The sequence below is a fragment of the Camelus dromedarius genome, chromosome 11 (assembly GCF_036321535.1).
Source record: "Camelus dromedarius isolate mCamDro1 chromosome 11, mCamDro1.pat, whole genome shotgun sequence".
NCBI classification, from domain to species: domain Eukaryota; kingdom Metazoa; phylum Chordata; class Mammalia; order Artiodactyla; family Camelidae; genus Camelus; species Camelus dromedarius.
In genome coordinates, this window is record NC_087446.1 from 22,187,926 (window position 1) to 22,208,185 (window position 20,260).

Below are 20,260 nucleotides of genomic sequence, written 5' to 3' on the forward strand. Positions count from 1 at the left end.
GCTTACACTGACATCTTTAAGAGATTTGGAGGTAAGGCTACCTTTGAGTCTTGGCATCGTGTCTGTAGGCGTCAGTGTGCACGCGTGCAAGAGTGATTCACCCTTAGCTTTGCAGGGGCTCAATAATCTGGGTGTTGCGAAGCAGTTAGCATATTCTGCTTTGAATCCTTAAAGTCACTTAAGGAAATACACTTTTCGCTATACAAGGGAAGATTGAGCATCTTTTTCATTATTGTTTTTGATGGAGAAAATTATTTTAGCAAATCTCAGAATCATTAGAGTAGAAAGGAGACTTTAAAGCATAAATGAATAGTCAACAAGCTGTTAACAGTGGTTTCTCTGGTTTAGGCAATGAAATGATGATGGAAGCTAGAGAGCAGTTGAATGAAAATAAATGTACATTTTAAGAGCAGAAATGTATCAAAGTACAGAGTGCCAGGGAATCTTGTTCTTCATAAGCCATTTTTCAGTGATTTATCCTTTAAATTACGGTTGCTTGCGTAGCATTTATACATGGCTTTTTCTACTTTTTTCCAACACAATTCTGTACCAGTAGTCAAATATTGAAAGTATGAAACTGTTCCAAGTGAGTGAAGTGGCCTGCTGATATATATCCAAAGATTTGGACACCCCAGAAACAACTTTGGCATCCTTATATGATTACCAATTAAGTCAAGAATTCAGTGGGCAACTATACATTTCTTTAAGCCAAGGGACTAATTGTTGGTACTTACAATGCTTAATAGATTGCAGGGATTTTCTTGGGAGTAGAAACATTAAAATTGAACTAGTACCTAGCATAGAATTCCTGAATTCTTATGGAAAAATCCTTACCATGTGCCTTTTGTAGGTTGTGAGTGCTGCACAGTCTATTGAGTGCCTGAACCCAAATCTTGCTGTAAAAATTGTTGCGATCAGTTCTCTCAGAAGGCTTTTCAGCTAGTTTTCTTTACCAGTAGATATATGTATATAAAACAAGGCTATGTTGCCAGTTTATCTTCTTGCTGTTTAAAAGAGATCCATGCTAGGGAATTAAAAGAAAAACTCCAGCATGTTAATTTCATAGCACGGTTGTTCTCAGGATTTATTAAATTTATTGGTTAAGTTTCAGGTTAAGCTACTGTAACGAACAGCCAAGATAACAGTGGCTTAAATACGATAGAGGCTTTATTCTTTCATGTAGCAATCTGAGCGTGTGCGGTCTTGAGCTGATAAGATGGCGCCATGGGTTTTCAGGATCCCTGCTCCTTCGCTTTTGTTCCCTTGCCATCTCAGTACTGTCACCCTGTCCACATGGTCCAGGATACCTCATTATCACATCGGCACTTCAGCTAACAGGAGGAGGGAGAAAAGGGCAAGTGGTGGGTGTACCCATTCTGTTCAAGAGCATACCACAGAAATTGCTCCCAGACTATTGGCCACACCTATGTGCATGGGAGGCCGGGAAATATTATCTTTATTCTGGGAAGCCAAGTACCCAGCCAGATTTTATTACTCTTGAAGAAGAGGGCAAATGTTGAGATGCTGGTCTAAGCAGCAGTCTCTGTCCCAGAGAAGGCGAAAGCATTCTGTAAACTCCTAGATGACATACCGCTGGCAGTTATGATTCTGATTTTGCTGGGGTTACTCTGGTGACATGGTTTAAATGCTTGATTATTTCTTCATTTATCCATTCACTCAGTAAAACAATTATTAAGCATTTCCTTGGTTTCCAGTATATTTCCATGTCTCCTCCCTATTACCTAAGAAGTGCTGTAGTATTTAGGTACTCCTAACACAACCGAGCAGTAGTATAAGCCCTTTGAGATATCAAAAGTTGAATTCTTGTGAATTTGTTTTTAAAATTTCTTTCTTTTTTTTTTTTAAATGGAGACACTGGGGATTGAACCCAGTATCTCATGCATGCTAAACATGCATTCTACCACTTAGCTATACCCACACACTCTTCCCCAAAATTGAATTCTTAAATAACCTCCCTTCCCAACCTGCATCCCAGCCAACTGCAGCATTTACCATCCCAGTTGACGGCAATTCCATTTTCCCCCAAGCTCTGACCAATACTTAGAAGTCATCCATCCATACCTCCTCTTTTTTTTTTTCTCCTGTATCCTATGTTCTTTTCATCAGCAAATCCTCTCTGCTCCGTCTTCAAAAGTACATCCAGAACTTCACCACGTTTTACCACCGCAGTGCCTCCCATCATGGCCCCAAGCCGCCATCGCCTCGCATCAGATTATTACTAAAAGCCTCTCACTTGATCTCCCTGCTTCTGTTTTCTTGCCTGTTTAGCATGGCTTCCTAATGTTTTAGTGAAAGTCATACATGATGTGTCAGGTAATAGGAACTTAGGCAGATAAGCTTAATGTGAGCTTCAGTGTTAATCTGGCTGGGAGTTGGATAGGGGTTTAATATTTGCTGTAGCTGTAGGTGCCAGAGGCATCGTATTTTGCTGGGGTCCTTGTTCTTGTCTCCCCTGTTGTCTTCAGGTTTCCCCAAGAACTCAGAGCCTCGAACCCCGTAGATGTGTTGGTTAAATGTTGGGAGGAGAGGTGTTCTCTTGATGATTCGATCCTCGTGCCTCTGGGCTGTAACCTTTGTGAGCGTTTCTTTGCTTTCCCTTCCTCTCCTGGTTGGGACAGGAAGGGCAGAGGGGTCAGGAGTGAGGGGAGTGCCTGTCTGCCACAGCTTTGGGAAAAGGCTGTGGGAAGGTCTCTCATTAGAAAGTAGACCTTTGTTATGGAGGAGGACTGGGGCTTATTTCAAAAGGTTTATTTTTCTTCTCCTCCTACAGAGCCAGGAGAGCCCCTTTCTTGGCTCTTCCATTTGAGAACCTGGTGGGGTGCTTGGAGGTAAAAGCCACAAAAGAGTAGAGGCGTTAGGACTGTGGCCTCCAGGGGTTTCTCACTCGTACTTCACAAGTCCACCTTCAGCTTTCAGAAACTCTCAAAATTGCCAGTTACTTGTTCCTATCAGCTTCTGCCCCAAGTCATCTCATCTCTGCGGGACTGGATTTTCCTGTCTCTCTAAGTTTCAAGGTGATGGTTTGCCCTATGACCTAAATTCACTGATGACTCCAAGAAAAGCCATTGATTTTTCAGTTTGTTTGGCTTTTTCTTGCTCTAGGAATGGGGGTGATGAGTTCCAAGCTTTTCACCTGTCTGAGCTGAACTCCTGCTTCTGTTTTTATAAATTAACAGCCCTAATGATTCTTTTGAAACATAAGCCAGAGTAGGACATTCACTGCCCCTACCCACCACGGGCACTCATTTATCCCAAAGTCAAAGCACACGGTCATAGGCTCCACACTACATCTCCCAGCCTTCCCTTCGCTCCAGCCCTCCTGGCCCCCAAGTTCTTGCTTCAGGGCTTTTGCAGTTGTCATTGCTTCTTCTTGGAATGTGTTTCCCAGGATAGTCTCACCTCTGTCTCCCTCACCTCTTCTAGGTCTTCGGTCATATGTTTCATTCCCAGTAAATGTACTTTATGTAAAATTGGCCACCCTTTGAAAAAATTGCAGCTCTTCCTCTTCTGCTGCCTTATCCAGCATTCTTTATCCTCTTTCTGTGCTTTGTTTTTCTCATAACGCTTTTTATCTTTTGCCATACTGTGTTTTCCATGTTTATGTCTCTGCTGTTTGAATGTGCTGTCAGTATACACTAAAATGTGTGACATAAGAAGTCAAGGAATTGTGCATTTGTAAAATGTATGTAGTGAGTAGGACACTGCCCAGGAGAGAGAAGACTCAGTAATGAATACACTGACAAATCAATGTCAATCACAATCCTTCTCCTTAAAGAGTTGATATAACCTGTTTAGAGGTAAGATGTACATGCATTAAAGGAGATGAAAGTATACAGTATGCTATTGACAGACCAGGTACTGAGGCATGTTCCATATATAAGATGGGTAGAATTGGGAGCGGAGTTAACTTTGGATTCCCTGGCTGCCTTCTGTGACATATGCTTCCATTTTGATAAAATGCAAAGCTCTTGAAATCCAGGTTCCTTAATTTTTCTATTTATAACATGCTAATAATACAGCTGTGGCTACAGTTACTTCCTTAGCAATTATGAGACTGGTAGTAATCTTCCTTAAGGTAGATTTTCCTTAGTCTGTTACGTTATTTGAGCCTGCCCAATGGTCAGAAACCCTTTAAAGCCAGTCTTTCGTCAGGTTTTCTGAGATTACAGTTATTTCATTGAATTAGGTTTGTTTTTTTTTTTTTTTTTTTTTACTACTTTGAAAGCCTTTTCAAATCTTGGAGTATTTCCGTCTACCATGTGCTTTAACAGAATATGATTTTAAGCCTCATGAAGCATTATAGGTGAAAGTGTCTGCCTTCAGTGATGGGTCCTGCAGACAGCTGCCAGTCATTAGCTGATTGGATGCAAATGACGATGGGTAGAGCCTGTCATGGGGACTGTGTTGCTAATTTATGGTTTAAATCTGGATAGTGGAGAAATGATAGCTGATTTGGACTATGTAAACCACAAGTCCTATCTCATTATGTGGTTGATAATGTCAGGAAAATACTAGACATAGTTGATTACTGTAGTTTGCTGATTTCACAATGACTCTTTGCATTTTTGTGCTTTGGAAAGAGGAAATTTTCTCTGATGACTGCTTTAATAAGCAAGCCATATAATACTTGAAAGTTTTTTTTTGGTGTGTTTAAAATACTGTATTTGATTAACCATGTTGATGAGTATTTGCTTGAAAAAAGCATTTCTTAATTTATGACAAAGTGGTTAAATGTATAATCACTTTTGCTTTTGCCTCTGGTCTCATTTAAATTCCCAAGTGTCTTTGGCTTTTATAGAATTTGGCACCACTGATTTCTGCTACATTGGCTTTCAAGGCGCACTACACGATGTTGACTATCTTTCTTTCATTTTCTGCAGCTCTCTCTTGTATGGTTTTGCCTCCTTCCAAAACTAATTCATTCTTCAAGATTCTGCTCAAAGACTGCCTTTTTTCCCTTTATGTATAGAATCTAGAAAACTACCTGGTATACAGTAGGGGGTCAATAAATGTGTCATTGAATTTCTAAGTTATTCTCCCCGTGACCTCATATCTGTGTGGAATTTCTCCACCTAGGTGATTTGTCAGCCTCTCAAAATCATCACCAGTCTTCCCTAAAACCACCTACTAGCTGACTTCCTTATTAATAAAGGTCATAGGCACAGACTAACAGAATTATGGATAAACAGGAACATATACATAAAAAAGAACAATAGTATATAGGCAGCATATCTGGTATGCTAAAAAGGCATTTACATTTTTTCAAATTTTACATTAAAAATCAAATCAGCTCTATAGAATGATTGCTTTAAGAACATATGACTATGACTTTTGTTTGGAAACAATTTCTAAGAGTAATTAGGAACAATTAAGCAGCGTTCATCCAAAGAAAATTTAACAAGCTAATGTTTACTTAATGCCTGCTTCTAATGTAAATGGTAGATTAAAAAATGATGTATATTGAATGTTGCACATATGTGAAGCTCAAGGTGATTACTTCAGACATCCTATATTCAACCCCTCCTTATGCAAATGAAAAATATTTCTCATTTAGATATAGAAAAACAGAGACAAAATGGTTGTTTCAGCCATGTGACATTTGACAATTTTCTATTCCCCTGGATTTCTGTAAAATTGACATTTCTGTGTCAACTTCACATGGTTTCAAATTTTAAGAAATAACTATGTTGAAGGAGTATCATTTCACATAGGAAACAATTCATAGTTTAAATGAAATCTAAACCTCTAAGTCATGTGAAACTTGACTAATTCGTTGTGGATTTTATGGTCTAAGTTTTTGATTACCTCTAATTGACTGTCTTCTTTAACTGTGGTAAATTGCAATGAACCAGCGCTTTGAAACTGTGTAATAAATTTTATTATACTTCTTAGGTAATTTGTCATGTTGCTTCTAAAGTAAGATGAAAAAATTTCAAAAGAGGTTCAGATTTTTATAAAAAAATAAAATTTAGCAGTTAAGTCAGGAAGGAAAACCAGTATAATATTTTGTTAAGATTGGCTGGCCTGAGTTAAAAAGCTGGAAAATATAGATTTTCATTTTTAACAGAAATGTGGGAGGAGATAGCTAGCTAAAAGCCCCCAAAAAGGCTGATTAAGAGAAAAATAACAGAGTTGACCCAGGCTTCCATATGGTAAAGAAATTGTTTTTTTCTGATCAGTTTGTCTCTTCTGAGTGAAAAAATATATATATATGAAGTAATATAAAACAAGAATAAAATGAAAATGTCTCATTGGCTCAACTAAAATATTTTTAAAATTAAATATGCTAAATTATTAAATTCAGGCCTCCTTTAAACATTTTAGTCTTGAGGAAATCAACTATGGTTGTTTCTCAGGTTGGATTAAGTCACAGAAGTTCAAAAGCATATGGTTTCCTTGCCTCTAAGAATGGAGTGGCACATAAATCTTTTCTTTGGTTCCAGCTCTAATGCCTGCAAGTATAGTTGTGTAGGGAAAAAAAAAAAAAAGACAACCCAGACCACAACAGACTCTGTGAAAATGGTCCTATGGTATATTACCGATGAAGTAGTTGACATACTGCTGACCCTGTCTTTGGAATTATCCGTAACGAAACTCTTGGAATCGTTCTGGGTTTTTGCAAATCCTCAAACCTAGAATGTGTTGCCTTAGGTTGAATATCTTTACCAGTGGCTATATTTCAAAGGAACTGAAACTCACATATGATTAAAATAAGTATGAAGTTACATTATTCTGATGTCTGTAATGGTTTTTGTATTTGATTCTTAAAATGCTCTAACATTTCTTTGCTTTTCTTTTATTAAATACATGAAATATGTCAGTCACCGAGAAATATACACACACATCATATTTGTACCATTTAAAGAATACTACTAAAACAGATAACCCATTTTGCAGATTAAGAGAAAGTCATTACCAGAGTCTTTGATTACCTCTCCGCATTCCTCTCCTTACTTCACAGTTTTCTTTCTTTTACTTGTTTTCTCTTATTTTCTGCTAGAATTTCCGTTACTATGTTAAACAGAAGTGATGACAGTAGGATTTTTGTCTCATCCTTGTTTAAAGAAGAATGTTTTAAATATTTCACCATGAGTTAGATGCATTTTATAAGTTTTTCAGTAGGGAGCTTTTATCAGTAGAGTTTTCCTCTTATTTCTAATTTAAGATTTCTTTTGATGAAATAATATTGATCATGGTAGGGATCCCCCACCACTGAATCTATTAATTTATGTTAATGATTTATGTTAATAGACTTTCTTTTTTTAATTTTATTTTTGGGGGAGGTAATTAGATTTGTTTATTTCTTTATATTCAGTTTTAATAGAGCTACTAGGAATTGAACCCAGAACCTTGTGCATGCTAAGCACACACTCTACCACTGAGCTATATACCTCTCCCTTATTAATAGACTTACTAAGGTTGAACCTACTTAGCATTCCTGGAATGCATTACTTATAATATTGTATTTATAGTCTTCTAAATTTGCTTTTCACCCATGTTCCTGAATGAGATCAGTACTTCCCTTCAGGGGGCTTGAGTTTGTGTGGCTGCTGCAGTCCGAATTCCCTTTTGAAGCCAATTAAATCCCCAGCCCTGGTGCCTCATACTTTCGCAGATATAAGCAGAATGCCATTTTCAGGACAGTTTAACCTTCTGGACTCCTGCTTTCTAGTGGTTTCTAGACTTGAAGATGCACTTTACTTTCCCATCAGTTAATACATTCATTAATAACTATTGTATTTTCTATCTAGCCTTTTTATGTCTTCTGGACAAGGAGGGAACCTCTCTGAGTTTCACAATACTACCCAAAAGGGAAACCTAAGAAAGATCTTTGAATCTGCCTCTATTAAGGAATGAGTTAGCTATGTTAGAAGTTGCATTTGAGACTAGAGTTGTGTTTGTTTAAGACATAGCTGATATTTTTGAATTTTTAAATTCTCCTTCAGCAAAAGAGAACCAAACTGCTAAAGTAAGCCAAAAAAGTGTATTAGAGCACTGTCTCAGGCAGAATCAGATTACAGGTATTTTTGACCCTTATAAAATATAGAAGGGTAAAAGATGTTCATTTTCTGCTGTGATATAAAGTTATAGATAATGTCACAGAAACAGCAGATTTTTGAGAAGACAAACACATGTTTTTTAGTTTTACTCTTATTATACATGCACACCTATTACTGGTGACCATGGAAATAAAGGAAAATTCCAGTTAAGTCTCAAGGGATTATGGAAAAACCTGAGATGTTCCAAGTCATATAATTCCTGGAAAAGACTTGGATGTAGAGGACTGTTTATATGTAGCTCTATGGGAAGATGACTAAGATAAAGTATGAGCCCTATTTTTATACATATGGGTGTTAAGTTAGAAATCTCATCTTTTTAATTTTGCCTATCAGTATTTATGTGTAATGTAAAAATATGAATCTTACCATCCAGGGTACCATCTAGCAAAAAAAACGCATGTGTGCTTATGAAAAAATTAAATAAGGATCAAATGCTATAAGTTTTGATTTAAAAATGATAATATTGTTTTCTGAGTAAGAAACCACAATCTGATTTGATTAAATTGTAGATAGAAAGCAACACACAAAAATAAAAGACAAACAAAAAAACTCTTCTTGAGGGCAGAACTATGTTAGAGGCTTTTATTGTGTCTTATATTTAGGATTCTAAATGACAATGATAGCTGCCACTCTGATCATTTATTCAGTCACAATTCGGTTTCTTCACATTGGAGTGGAGCCGTACATTTTAATTAGGAGAACTTTTTCTCTAAAAATTGTAAGTTTAGGAAGAAGGAACTAGATTAGATATACAATACAATAGCTGAGAGTCAGATTTTGACAAGAGCAGATAACTGAGGTGTCAACCAACTTTTTTTCTTAAGTGTAGTTCTTTGCCTGGTTGGCAGAGAAACTCACAGTTTTATAATGTTTGGGGCCCTGTGTGTTGTAACTGGGAGTATGTATATTAAAGAAATGTGATAAACATTTTTTTCTTCTTTTCCCCTCTTCTCTTTTTTGGGAAAAGGAAGTAAATTTCTCAAGTTCTGTATTAGGAGACTACCAGCAAAGACCAGGCCTGAGATATTTGAGATACTATCTAGTTTTACTTTATCAGGTGGCTTACTCTCTTTGAGTTTTACAAATAAAGCTTTGGTGGTTTGGATGGTTTGCAATACTGGTATAGAACACCTCATTTCTCCACTTACTCAGTTTTCAAATAATCTGAATATTTTCCAAGGATGGTTTCAAGTCACAGTCTCTCTGGTGGTTAAACTTGAGTGATGTTGTCCATATTCATGTGAGTGTTGAGAACAGTTTTAAAGTAGAGGTAACTTTCTGGGCTTATATAAAGAAAACATGAGTATATTAATGATAGCGTACAAACCCTTTTACACTCTGGGACAATGATTTTGAGGTTTTTTTGGGGGGGGCAAGCAGTACAGTCACTAAAATTCTTTTTGTGCCGTACCTTTGGGCTCTGTGGTGCGATTCTAGAAACAAGAGGCTCTAAGTGGTACTTTGGTTAGAGGCCTGCCATGCTTTGGTTGTGGCTTTGTTTCTCAGCTCATTTCCAAACTAAGCCTGGAGTAATATTTACTTCTGAAGTTTTAAGTTAAAAGTTCAGGCTTAAAGAAGAATATCCGAACCCCAATCCTGATGATTTCACAGGAAAATACAGCTTTTCTGTGGGTTTTAATCCACCTACCATGAAAATCGTCTGAATGACAACATTATTTCAGACTCATGGATGGGATATATGGGTTTATGCCTCTAAAACCACATAATGTAGTCATAATTTCTAGTTGGTAATATTCATTAGTGACTAATATGTGTCCAGTGGATGTGTTCAGTGTGAAAGATCCTTTCATGGCCTCTGAGGATTCCCTGTTGGGATCCAATCCAGTTAAGATTAGAGCTTTGGGAGAATGGGCTAGTCCTCTTTTCTATAGAACTCATAGAAGTCATCATTCTTAGAGAACTGGTGTGGGAATGTCATTTTGTGCATTGACACTTCTGGTCTTGCCTGTTTACTTTAGCCTTTTATGTACTTGCTTCCTTTTGCTGTTTGAAAGTAGATCTTTATGAGCTGTGCATTTATGACTGTTAAATGAGTGATAGCATTTTTTGGTTCAATATCATTTTTCAAGAGATGCAAAAATGTCTCATACAAGTATTTGCTGCATGGCCTTTCATGTCCTGTGGCAGAAGAAAAAAAAAAAAAGAAAATTAACCTCCTTCTTTTTTTCCTGTTGTTCAGTCAGCTTAAAATACAGAAGAAAATACATTAAAATAATAGTTGCCCAAGATTTGTGTACCTACCAAAGGGAATTGATAGTTCTTAGACTTTTCTTTTAGTTATTTAATAGCTAGTTTCTCTTTTCTTCTCATTAGCATGCATAAATATTTTTGTCCCCTTGTAAATATTTTATTCTTGTAATTTGTATTTTTATTGATGATTTCTTTTTAAAATGCCGTTTTTCTTTAGTATTAACTTTTGCCGTGTTCAACATTACCTGCTGAGCTAAAGGTGACTGTCAAAAATTATTATCTAGAAGTTAATATAGGGTAGAACATGGTGTCCTGATATATTTGAGATGTACTATATTTTTATCTCAGGAGCAGACTTTTTTTAGATAAAATGTAATCTTTATGACTTTCATTATTTTTCTTATCTTAAAACTGGCTTTGAGAGTATTTAATGTTGCTCTGAGTTTTGTTTTTTTTGGCCTGGATTTACCTGGCAATGGAATTCTCCACAGCATGCCCCTAGATTCTGAATATAGGAGATGTAGTATAAAAGTTCACATCTAACTGGTTATGCTTTCTAGGGATGATAATCTCATAATGACATATTATTCTTTTTCCAGAATAATGCACTTTTCAGAGAATTATACATCTATTATCTTATTCAGTTATCTCAGTGATGCTGGAGTTTAACTTGGGCAAGCATTGCTGCTCGTGTTTTACAGATGAGAAAGAGAGAGGCAGAATGCTGAAGGAGAAATGGCATGGGAGAGTGCAGACTTTGCAGGAGGGTAGATACCAGTACTGATCCTAACCTGGACACTCATAACTGTCATCGTTGCCCTTACAGGTGGCTGATCTGTACAATGAGTATAGTATAACACCACCGAGTGGTTCAGGGTTTGTGCAGCATACCTCGCCCAGGGTTTGGCCCAGATTACATGCTGACTAAATTATTGCTTTTACTATTGCTAACAAGAAACAGAAGAGTCAAGTAATTTACTTCACTGTACCCAGATCTCACTGGTGACAGGACTAGAACTAAAAACATAGGCTTGGGATATTTTGTTTTACATTGCCATGTCAAATTTCCTTTTAGTGACATATAGTAGGAAACTAACCCAGGGCTGTTAGATGGCGGGGACCCATCCAAATGAAGACTGGATTCGCTGAGATAAAGTAGATTATGAGATTAGATTATAAAAGAACAAAGGAGGGAATTTTTTTTTTTTTAAGTTGCTTCTCTGTTCCCCTCTGGAGTTGTTTAGAATTCCCAAACTCTTGGCCTTTTTCAAACTTCTTCCTCTTTTAGAGCTGACCCAGAGTCAAATGATAGAGGCAAACTGTGAGAGATTCTTTGCGACAGTTCTATCCCCAATAGGAAATCAGAAGCAACTCAACTACTCTTCAGAATTTACAGTCTATGGGTACTGATTGAACAACTTCATGGGCCAAGAGATCAGCCAGATATGAGGAATTTCTAATGAGCCTTTACTGAAGTGATATGTCTTTTATATAAAGAGGGTCACTATTTGTGGCATGCCAATTATATATTTAAGTGTTCTATTGACTAATTTCAACAGTGTAATAGGCAAAAAAAGGCCTCATGGTAAAATACAAGGAGAGCTTCATAGCTCAGGTGCTACCAGATTCTTCCTCCTTGTCCAGTCATATCTGTAGATGCAATTATATTTACTGTCTTCACATATAGTACTATGGATTCGTTAATCAGAAACTTTGCAGAGAGCACATTGCTATTAGAAAGGCACATAAGGCAGATTTTTTGTTTTGCTTTGATAGAGAGGCCATGGGAAAAATTCTGAACACAGATGGGAAGTTAATGAGTGAAGGCAGGTACAGGTAAGACCCAGTCACAAGGACCATGGGTGGTACTGACTGCAGACACTGGACCATTGATGTGGAGGTGGCTCATAGTCTAGTTAGGAATATGGTAGCAATGGCAGATGGTAAAATGCTAAGGAACAACCCTAGATATGTTTGAAAAAAAAAAAAAAAAAAAAAAACCTGCACTGAATTGTATATGTGAATATTGCAGTATGCACATAGATATTATAGTGACTAACAGAATTGTCAAGACAATGTTAACATATCGTTGGAATACTAAACTTTTATCTTTTCATTTTTAATGCTGTTTTCCCTGATTAGGAGTAAATTTATTTTCAGGTCCATCTGAAATAACCAAAGGTAGGGAAACAAGAGAAATAATTGCATGTTATAAACTTGCTATAATTAGAACTACATTAAAGTATATAGTATATGTATTCTGGTATCATATGAATCGTAATCTTTAAATTATGTCTACTTTCTCCATTTAACATTCTAACTGGACAATTTTTTGACCTATTTAAAATTATGTTCCTTTTTGTAATAATCCAAGGTAAAATTACTTTAGGAAAAATAGGTTCTTGTAGGCTTAGAAGGACTCTTATTTCTCTGGAGTCATATGAAATGACTATCATACAATTGGTAAAAAGTACAGACTACAGATGTTGACCCCCTTACAACCTTTGTTAATGAATAGAGTGAGAAAGCTTTCTGTTTAAAAAGGCAAAAAAAAAAAAAAACAAAAAAAAAAAAAAACAAAAACAAAAACACTTTCACATTTATCTTAAGTTCCATGTACTTAAATGGCTTTTCCCTCTTCCCTCTACTTTGTTTCTTCTTTTTTCCTTCCATTGAGAGTAGGAAGTTTAACATAATTAACCTTTATATTTTAAAAGTAGATTTATTTAACTTATATCCTTGGTAACATCATTTTTGGAACACATCTGAAGTCCACGTGTCCCATAGTGATTAAAAGCAAGAGCTTTGGTAGGTAAACAAAAGGTCCTACTGTATAAGGAAACTATAGTCAAAACGTTGTAATGGCCTAAAACAAAAAAGAATATGAGAAGGAAAAAATATATATATACATACACATATATGTATATGCATAAATGAATCACTATGCTGTACACCGGAAATTAACACAATATTGTAAATTGACTATACTTCAATTAAAAAAAACAAAAACAACCAAGAGCTTTGAAACCAGACAGACACAGCTTTTAGCTGTATTAGCTTTTAAGTGTTACTTTATTTCTCTGAGGCAGTTTCCTCATCCATTACCAACTGGATGATAATCTTTATTATGAGAATAAAGAGAGTTAATATTTACGTAAAATGGAGCCTAAAAATAGGCCTATCATTGGAAGAGAAACAATTCTTATCAGATACGGTAGGCTGTGCTCCTGTATTTATTTTCTTTTGCAGCTGGTCTGGCTAACTGGCAAGATTTCAATGTTTAACCGTTTTTTGGTGATAGCTTCTGATTTCAAACAAATAACTCAGAATTGGAGGAAGCAAAATTTAGGATTTATCACCTTAAAGCAGTTAAATGTTTCGATTTTGCCAGATCTTTACATAGAACTCAAAATTTTAACATAGGGACTGAAGACATCTCAAAATTCTAAGGTAAAATAAATTACAGCTGAAGGCTGAAGTCAAAAATAGGAGAGAGTCCTTACTGATTTTGGTAGCTGTGTTCTCAGTGTACCAGTGAAATGGAAATGCTGACGTGCTAACCCTGATGCATGATTGCTTGCCTGAATATTAAGTAGCTAAAATTTAAATATTAATATTTACAGATTCATTCATCTTATTAGCTAATTTTTAAATAAGCAAAGTGTGTCATAACCGTAAGAAAATTATTTAAATTTTTTTATAATAAATGAATATAAATATCTTCAAACTTCCAGTGTAGAGTAAAAACATCCTTGGAAAAAATGACTTAAATCTCTTCGCATTGATTTTATGAAATACATCAAGAGCTATGAAATTGCAGTAGTTACTTTACAATAAGTTTGAATTTATTTTATGAACTTAGAACTACTATATTTGAATGAGGGCTTTGAAAAAATTTTGGAGGTATTCATTGCTATAAATCACTTAACATTTCCAGAAGGAGCTCACATTTCATCTTTAGAAAAATTTTCACAAGATGGGAATATTTAATTGTTTTTCTGCCTTTCAAAGAACATAAACTGTGGCAGAAAGTACTAGAGGAGCTTTCCTTGTGAATTAAGGTGAAGTTTCTTAATAAGCGGACACCTTTTAGATGCACTTAAATAACAGTGTGTAGGGCTCTTGAGATATAAGAGTTATTCTTGTTTCTTTGCTTCCTGAATTTTTTTAAAGAAAATTTTTGTTTTCTTTTTGAAAATAACTTCACGATGAGATTTTCTAAAGCCTTCTAGAAGCATCTGTTTGCCTCTTTAAAAAATATAATCATCATATATGCTTAGTCCTAAGAAATAAGTCATGTACTTGGTAAACAATGCTTTTATTTTTTAATTTATTTTTAAATTTTTTAGTTTTATTGAGGTATAATTGACATATAACCTTAAATTAGTTACAGATGTACAACATAATGATCCAACATCTGTATATATTGCAAAATGATCACCACAATAGTAAACAATGCTTTTTAACTCTCTGTCACACATAAGGCATCCTCAGGGCACTTAGGGCACTTACTGATAAATGTACCTGAATCCCCAGTATCTTTGAGCAGCAACCATCTGTTTCCATCAGTAAAGTGTGTTCTATTTCCATTGCATTAACTAGAAAATGTAACATTTAAAATTACATTCCCAAAGAAATGTAAAACACTTGATATATTATTTGCATTAATTTTTCTGTAGGATGGAAAATACATTATGAAATATGGGTACCAGATAGCTTTAGTTTATTGTTTCTGGAGTATTTTGCCTTTAGCCATTCTGAGGGGATGACTCATTTGGATAACTTTTTTGGTTTTCATATTAGATTCTAGTCCCTCAATTAAATATATGAAAATTTTGAGTGCTATAGTATGTTATTCTACTTTATATTCAGACACAGTCTTGAAAGGGTGAGTTTCCGATGCCTGGAAACAGATCGGGTTCTCCCTTGTAATGAACTTTGCAGTTTAAGGAGTGAACTTCAGTTTTTTCATCGGTGAAATGGGTCTAGTGTTGTACCTGAGAGGTTATTATTAGGTTAAATAAATTCTGGACACTGTCAAGCATCTGGTAAACTTTAAATAAACGAAAGCACTATGATTATTTTTATTGTCATAATATACATCTATTTTTATTCCATCTGTACCTCCCCTTCTCCCTTCACCTTTTCTCCTCTTTCTCTTTTCTTTTTTTCCACCAAGGCCCCTAGTGCTACAAGTTAAGCCTATGAGATGGGACAGTCGTCCCTCACATGAAAGCAACTTCTTATTCATTTTGTCAAACAACAGGAATAAAATAAGTACTCTGAATATTTTTAAACACTTTCAGGAAAAACTTGTAAAAACTACACTGAGATTTTTAGAGTAAAATAATTACCTTTTTCTGAACTTCACATAAGTGTTGTATTATCTCCCGAGTTTAATGTGTGAATTGGATTCATCTGGGCATGCTGTCTACTAAAATACTTTACAAAAACGAGATACTTATTTTTAGGCTTCATCACAATTTCTTGGAAGAATTTCAGGGATTTTATTCCAGTAAAACTGTACTTTTAAAGATCATGGCATGAAATGAATGCATCAATAAAATATACGGTCTTAGAAATGTAAAAATATAAATGACATTAAATATTAATGAAAATATAAGCTCTTTAAGTTTTGTTAGCCCAAAGTATAATTACCAAGTGAAAATTTGAAGATAATCTCAAACATCTGTTTCAAATTGTCATAGTAAAAGAAAAAGTTTAGTGAATGTTAATACTCCTTATTCCTTAAGTAGGATATAGGATAACTTCATCTGTATTCTAAAAGAATGTGAGTTGTTGGCCTTGATTTTCCTTTTCTCCCTTTTTTTCTTTTTCTTCTCCCCTACCACCCAGTTGCAGAAGTTGGATTAATTATATTCCTCAGTTTGTGGGCAATTTTTAGGATGATCCCTACAAATTTCCTTTCTTTTATTTACGTATTTATTCCCTTTTATCTCTATTCCTAACTTCAATTTCCCTTTGTACCATAGGTATCTGGTCTACCATACTTGAGTTGCATCCTTTGAATTATAATGTACCCTTGTGAAGTATGTAGTGATATTTTGAGTGGGAACAAATTTTTAATGTTTATAACTGGTGACAGAATGTTTTAGATATTTTGAATTTTTGTAAATTTTCAAGGTCCATTCATACCACAATATTTACATGGAATTTGTTGGTCCTCACTGTTGTGTGGTCATCCCACATATACTCCCATGATGGGCAGGTTGATTACGTCCTGTGGTTGGCCAACACTTAGAGGCTTGCATGAAACATCCTGTCACGTTCTCTTAGATGAGAGTTTCTCTCGGAGTGGGATTGCTGGTCAGGGATTATTCATGACGTAGTCAGTGACATTTGTTGATTTGACAGCATATTGGCAGATGGCATAACACAATGGCTTCCCCAGGCTACACTGTTCTCAATAGTGAATATTCCTTCCCCATATCCCTACCAGTACTTGGCTTTATCCAGTTTTCTAATTTTTGCCAATCTCAAATCTCATTGTTATAATTTGTGTTTACTGAGGAATTTGAGTATTAAATTTCTAAAATTTACTCTGGTATTTATTATGGTTTCCCTTTTTGTAGATTCCTGTTCATATCCTTTGCCCATTTTTATCCCCTTGTTGGATTTCTTATCATTTCTTGTTGCTTTGTTAGGAGTTCTATTTCCTAAGTATAGTGTCTTGTTTGTTTAGATGTTTGAAATATCTTCTGGTATATTAATGCATGTTTAACTTTGTCCATAATGTCCTTCAATAAATAGAAGTTCTTCTTTTTGAGATACTCAAATTCATCAGTTTTTTACTTTTTGAGTTCTATTTGGAGGTCCCTTTCCCTTCCACAGAGATAATCTCTATATTCTTCTGTGAGCTTCATTTTTTCACATTTATCTTTTAAAACTTTCTGGAGTTTACCTTTGTATATGGTGAATATGCATGATTAGGTGTTGTATAATTGTGAGTAGAGTGCTTTTCCCGTTTTCCATCTGAACCAAAAGGAGATATATGACTTTCCAAATATGAAAGATTAGTATTCACTGTAGATAATAGTAAGGACAGAAAGTACATTATATTTGATGCTGTTTCTAAGAGCTATGCTTTGCATTGTCAATTGCAAAAGGCATCAATGACAATGATATTAATGAAATTAACAAGCATTTATTGAGTATTAGTCACCTGGCAGGCGCTGTCTTAAATACCCCACATATACTAACTCATTTTATCCTCATTACAAAATCCAGGAGATACTATTTTCCCCATTTTACAGATGAGTGAATGAAAGCACAGAGTGTTAAATTACAGGGCACATAGACAAATCTGGGATTAAAAGATTCTATACTTTTTTATGCATTAAAAATTGGTATCTGAAAACCCCTTTCATCCTTCAGATAAAACTGGTAATTACCCACATAAATAGATCTTGACACATGTCAGCCTTCTTCTCATCCTCATCTAGCTGGAAGGGACTCTGGTTCAGGCCTAGCACCCTATCTTCTTATGGGAAGGAAAGGCAAGAGAAGTACCCAAGTTTGAGGGACAGATGCTGTATGGACAGCTGTTTATGGGATATATTTTGTTCATTTTAATGTTGAGAAATCTTGATTATTTGGAGTGAAAAATAAAAGACAAAAAGAAAATAAAGATTTTTAACATGATTATGTACGAAAATACTGAGTCACTTATTTTTCCCACAAATGAATTTATTAGCAGGATGAGTATAAAAGAACATTGTATCTGAATAAAACATATATACTTAACTGTTTTAAGAAGTGTAGTGTTTTACTGATATGTCCTGGTGACTATTAAGACTCTCTATAAAATTTTTTATCTTACTTAGTTATCTTCCTTTTTATCCCCAGTTCTGTGACATTTATCAGTGTTTTCATATTTGAATGAAATCTTTCAAATTTTAATTTTAAGATGATTTCTTAGTTTCTGATTCAGTAGGTATACAATAATCTGAGTGTATGAAGACCCCTACTAAAATTTGAAAGAGCATGAAGTCTTTGTAGGTGATCTTAAAATAACGTAGTTCTTGGCCTTAGGATAAACTGTGTGTGTATATCAGCTTTGAGACATAATAATATTTTTTAGGCTTTCATTGTATTTAATCTACAGGTTTGATGAAATGTTAGAGTATAAAGGATACAAATTTTCTTTCTTAAGAATGTTTTACGAGAATTTTCTCTCTCCCTGTGGTACTTCCCGATGTCCTGATGTTATGTTATGTATAATTGGAATGACACTCAGCCTGAATACTTCTTTTGTTTTTGGCAGCCTGGGGTAACCTTGGAAATGTTCTGAAGAGTCAGAGCAAAATTTCTGAAGCTGAAAGCGCCTATAGAAATGCTTTGTACTACCGAAGCAACATGGCCGACATGCTTTATAATTTGTGAGTATGCGTTGCTTTCTCTGGTTGGGTTCATCTTTGAAAGGTGGTGAGACGGACTATGGGTTTAACTGCTGGAAACAGAGATGATGATAGCTGTGCTCTGAAATAGTATTTTTGTGAATCTTACGACTAGTAAATGGATGGTGTTTGTAATCTCTGTGTTTTGGGCCACATCATTGATATGGCTGAAATTTTTTTGAAGTACTATGCCATATACCCTAGAAGTTCATTTAAATGCTTTGAGTTTGTTTTTTTTTTTTAAAGTTTGCTTCATTAATACTTAGTTGGGTTCAAAAAATAAGGCTGTTATGTATGATACTCTATATAATTGATATCTTAATTATTATAATAGATTTTGTCCTTTTTTTTTTTAAGAGAACTACTGGTGTCAAAGTACATATAGAACATGTACTAGCTCTGGTGTGTTATCAAATAAGGTAATACTTTCCCCACAAAGGCACTAATGATTAGGTTGAGATAATGGGATAATTTAGAATGTCTGTGTCTATTAGAAAAATCCCGGAGTGGTGGTGGGCTAGAAATCTGTTCTTTGAATGGAAAGCCATAGGGGGTATACTTAGATGTAAGTGGATAAATGCAAATTAAACTGAAATGCCTTCGTTGTCTCTTATATTTATCACACTCTTTTGTTTATAAGTAATAGAAACTTAGTCTAAACTTGCTTCAACACAAAAGAGAATTTATTAAGCCCCATAGCTGAAAATTCCTGGAGTTGACTAGATGTAGACACAATGAGATCCAGGTATTTTAGTATGTTTTTGGAATTTGTCTTCATTCTGTGTCTTTGGTTCCCTCTGGATTCACTCCATTCTCTGTGGGACTCGGTGTTAATGAGATGACTCCTGCACCTTTATGCTTATAGACTCTTGTCAGTCTCTGAAAGAATTGTCTTAATGCCTCTATTAATCCTGGAAAAAGGTCTCTGACCTTTATGGGATCATGTGTCCTCTTTCTTTAGTGTTTGGAGAGGTTTATCTATATGCTTTTTAATTTTAAATTGAAAAGTAGTCAGTTTACAATGTTGTGTCAATTTCTAGCATACAGCATAATGTTTCAGTCATACATATACATACGTATATTCATTTTCATATTCTTTCTCATTATAGGTTACTACAAGATACTGAATATACTTTCTCTATGCTTTCATAGTTCATATATGCATCCACAGAGGAAGTTATAAGGTACAGCTTTTAAATGACAAGTAATGTGTATCTTATCTGTCCAACTGAATAAATTTCTTTTCTCAGCAAAGAATAAGCCTGGATAGACTCATTTCCTTTTCTTCCAACCCTTGCCCAACACGTATCACCAGAAGGTAGTTAACTTTTAACCAGTGGCTGTAGATAAGAGAGAGAAAAACGAGTTCCAGGAAGAGATGCTAGTTGTTCAGCTTACTTTCTTCCCCATGGCATGGGGCTATAAGAGCCCTCTACTGACAGTGCCTCCAGAGTTGGAATAGAATGGAGAAGGAGCAATTCCCTGCAGGAAGGAACCAGGCATAATAAGATGTTTCCTGCTTATGTTTAATGACTTGTATGTAATATTGAC

The 20,260-nt window shown here is 35.2% G+C and overlaps 1 protein-coding gene across 2 annotated transcripts in view; it reads left to right on the forward strand.

Annotated features, from left to right (window-relative positions):
* TMTC2 (transmembrane O-mannosyltransferase targeting cadherins 2) overlaps window positions 1–20,260 on the forward strand; it is a 470,409-nt gene that overhangs the window by 298,837 nt on the left and 151,312 nt on the right. For both annotated transcript variants that reach the window (XM_064491564.1, XM_010975092.3), the window contains one exon: window positions 18,577–18,691. In XM_064491564.1, coding sequence (XP_064347634.1) covers window positions 18,577–18,691 — 115 coding nt within the window. The remainder of the gene's footprint in view (window positions 1–18,576; window positions 18,692–20,260) is intronic.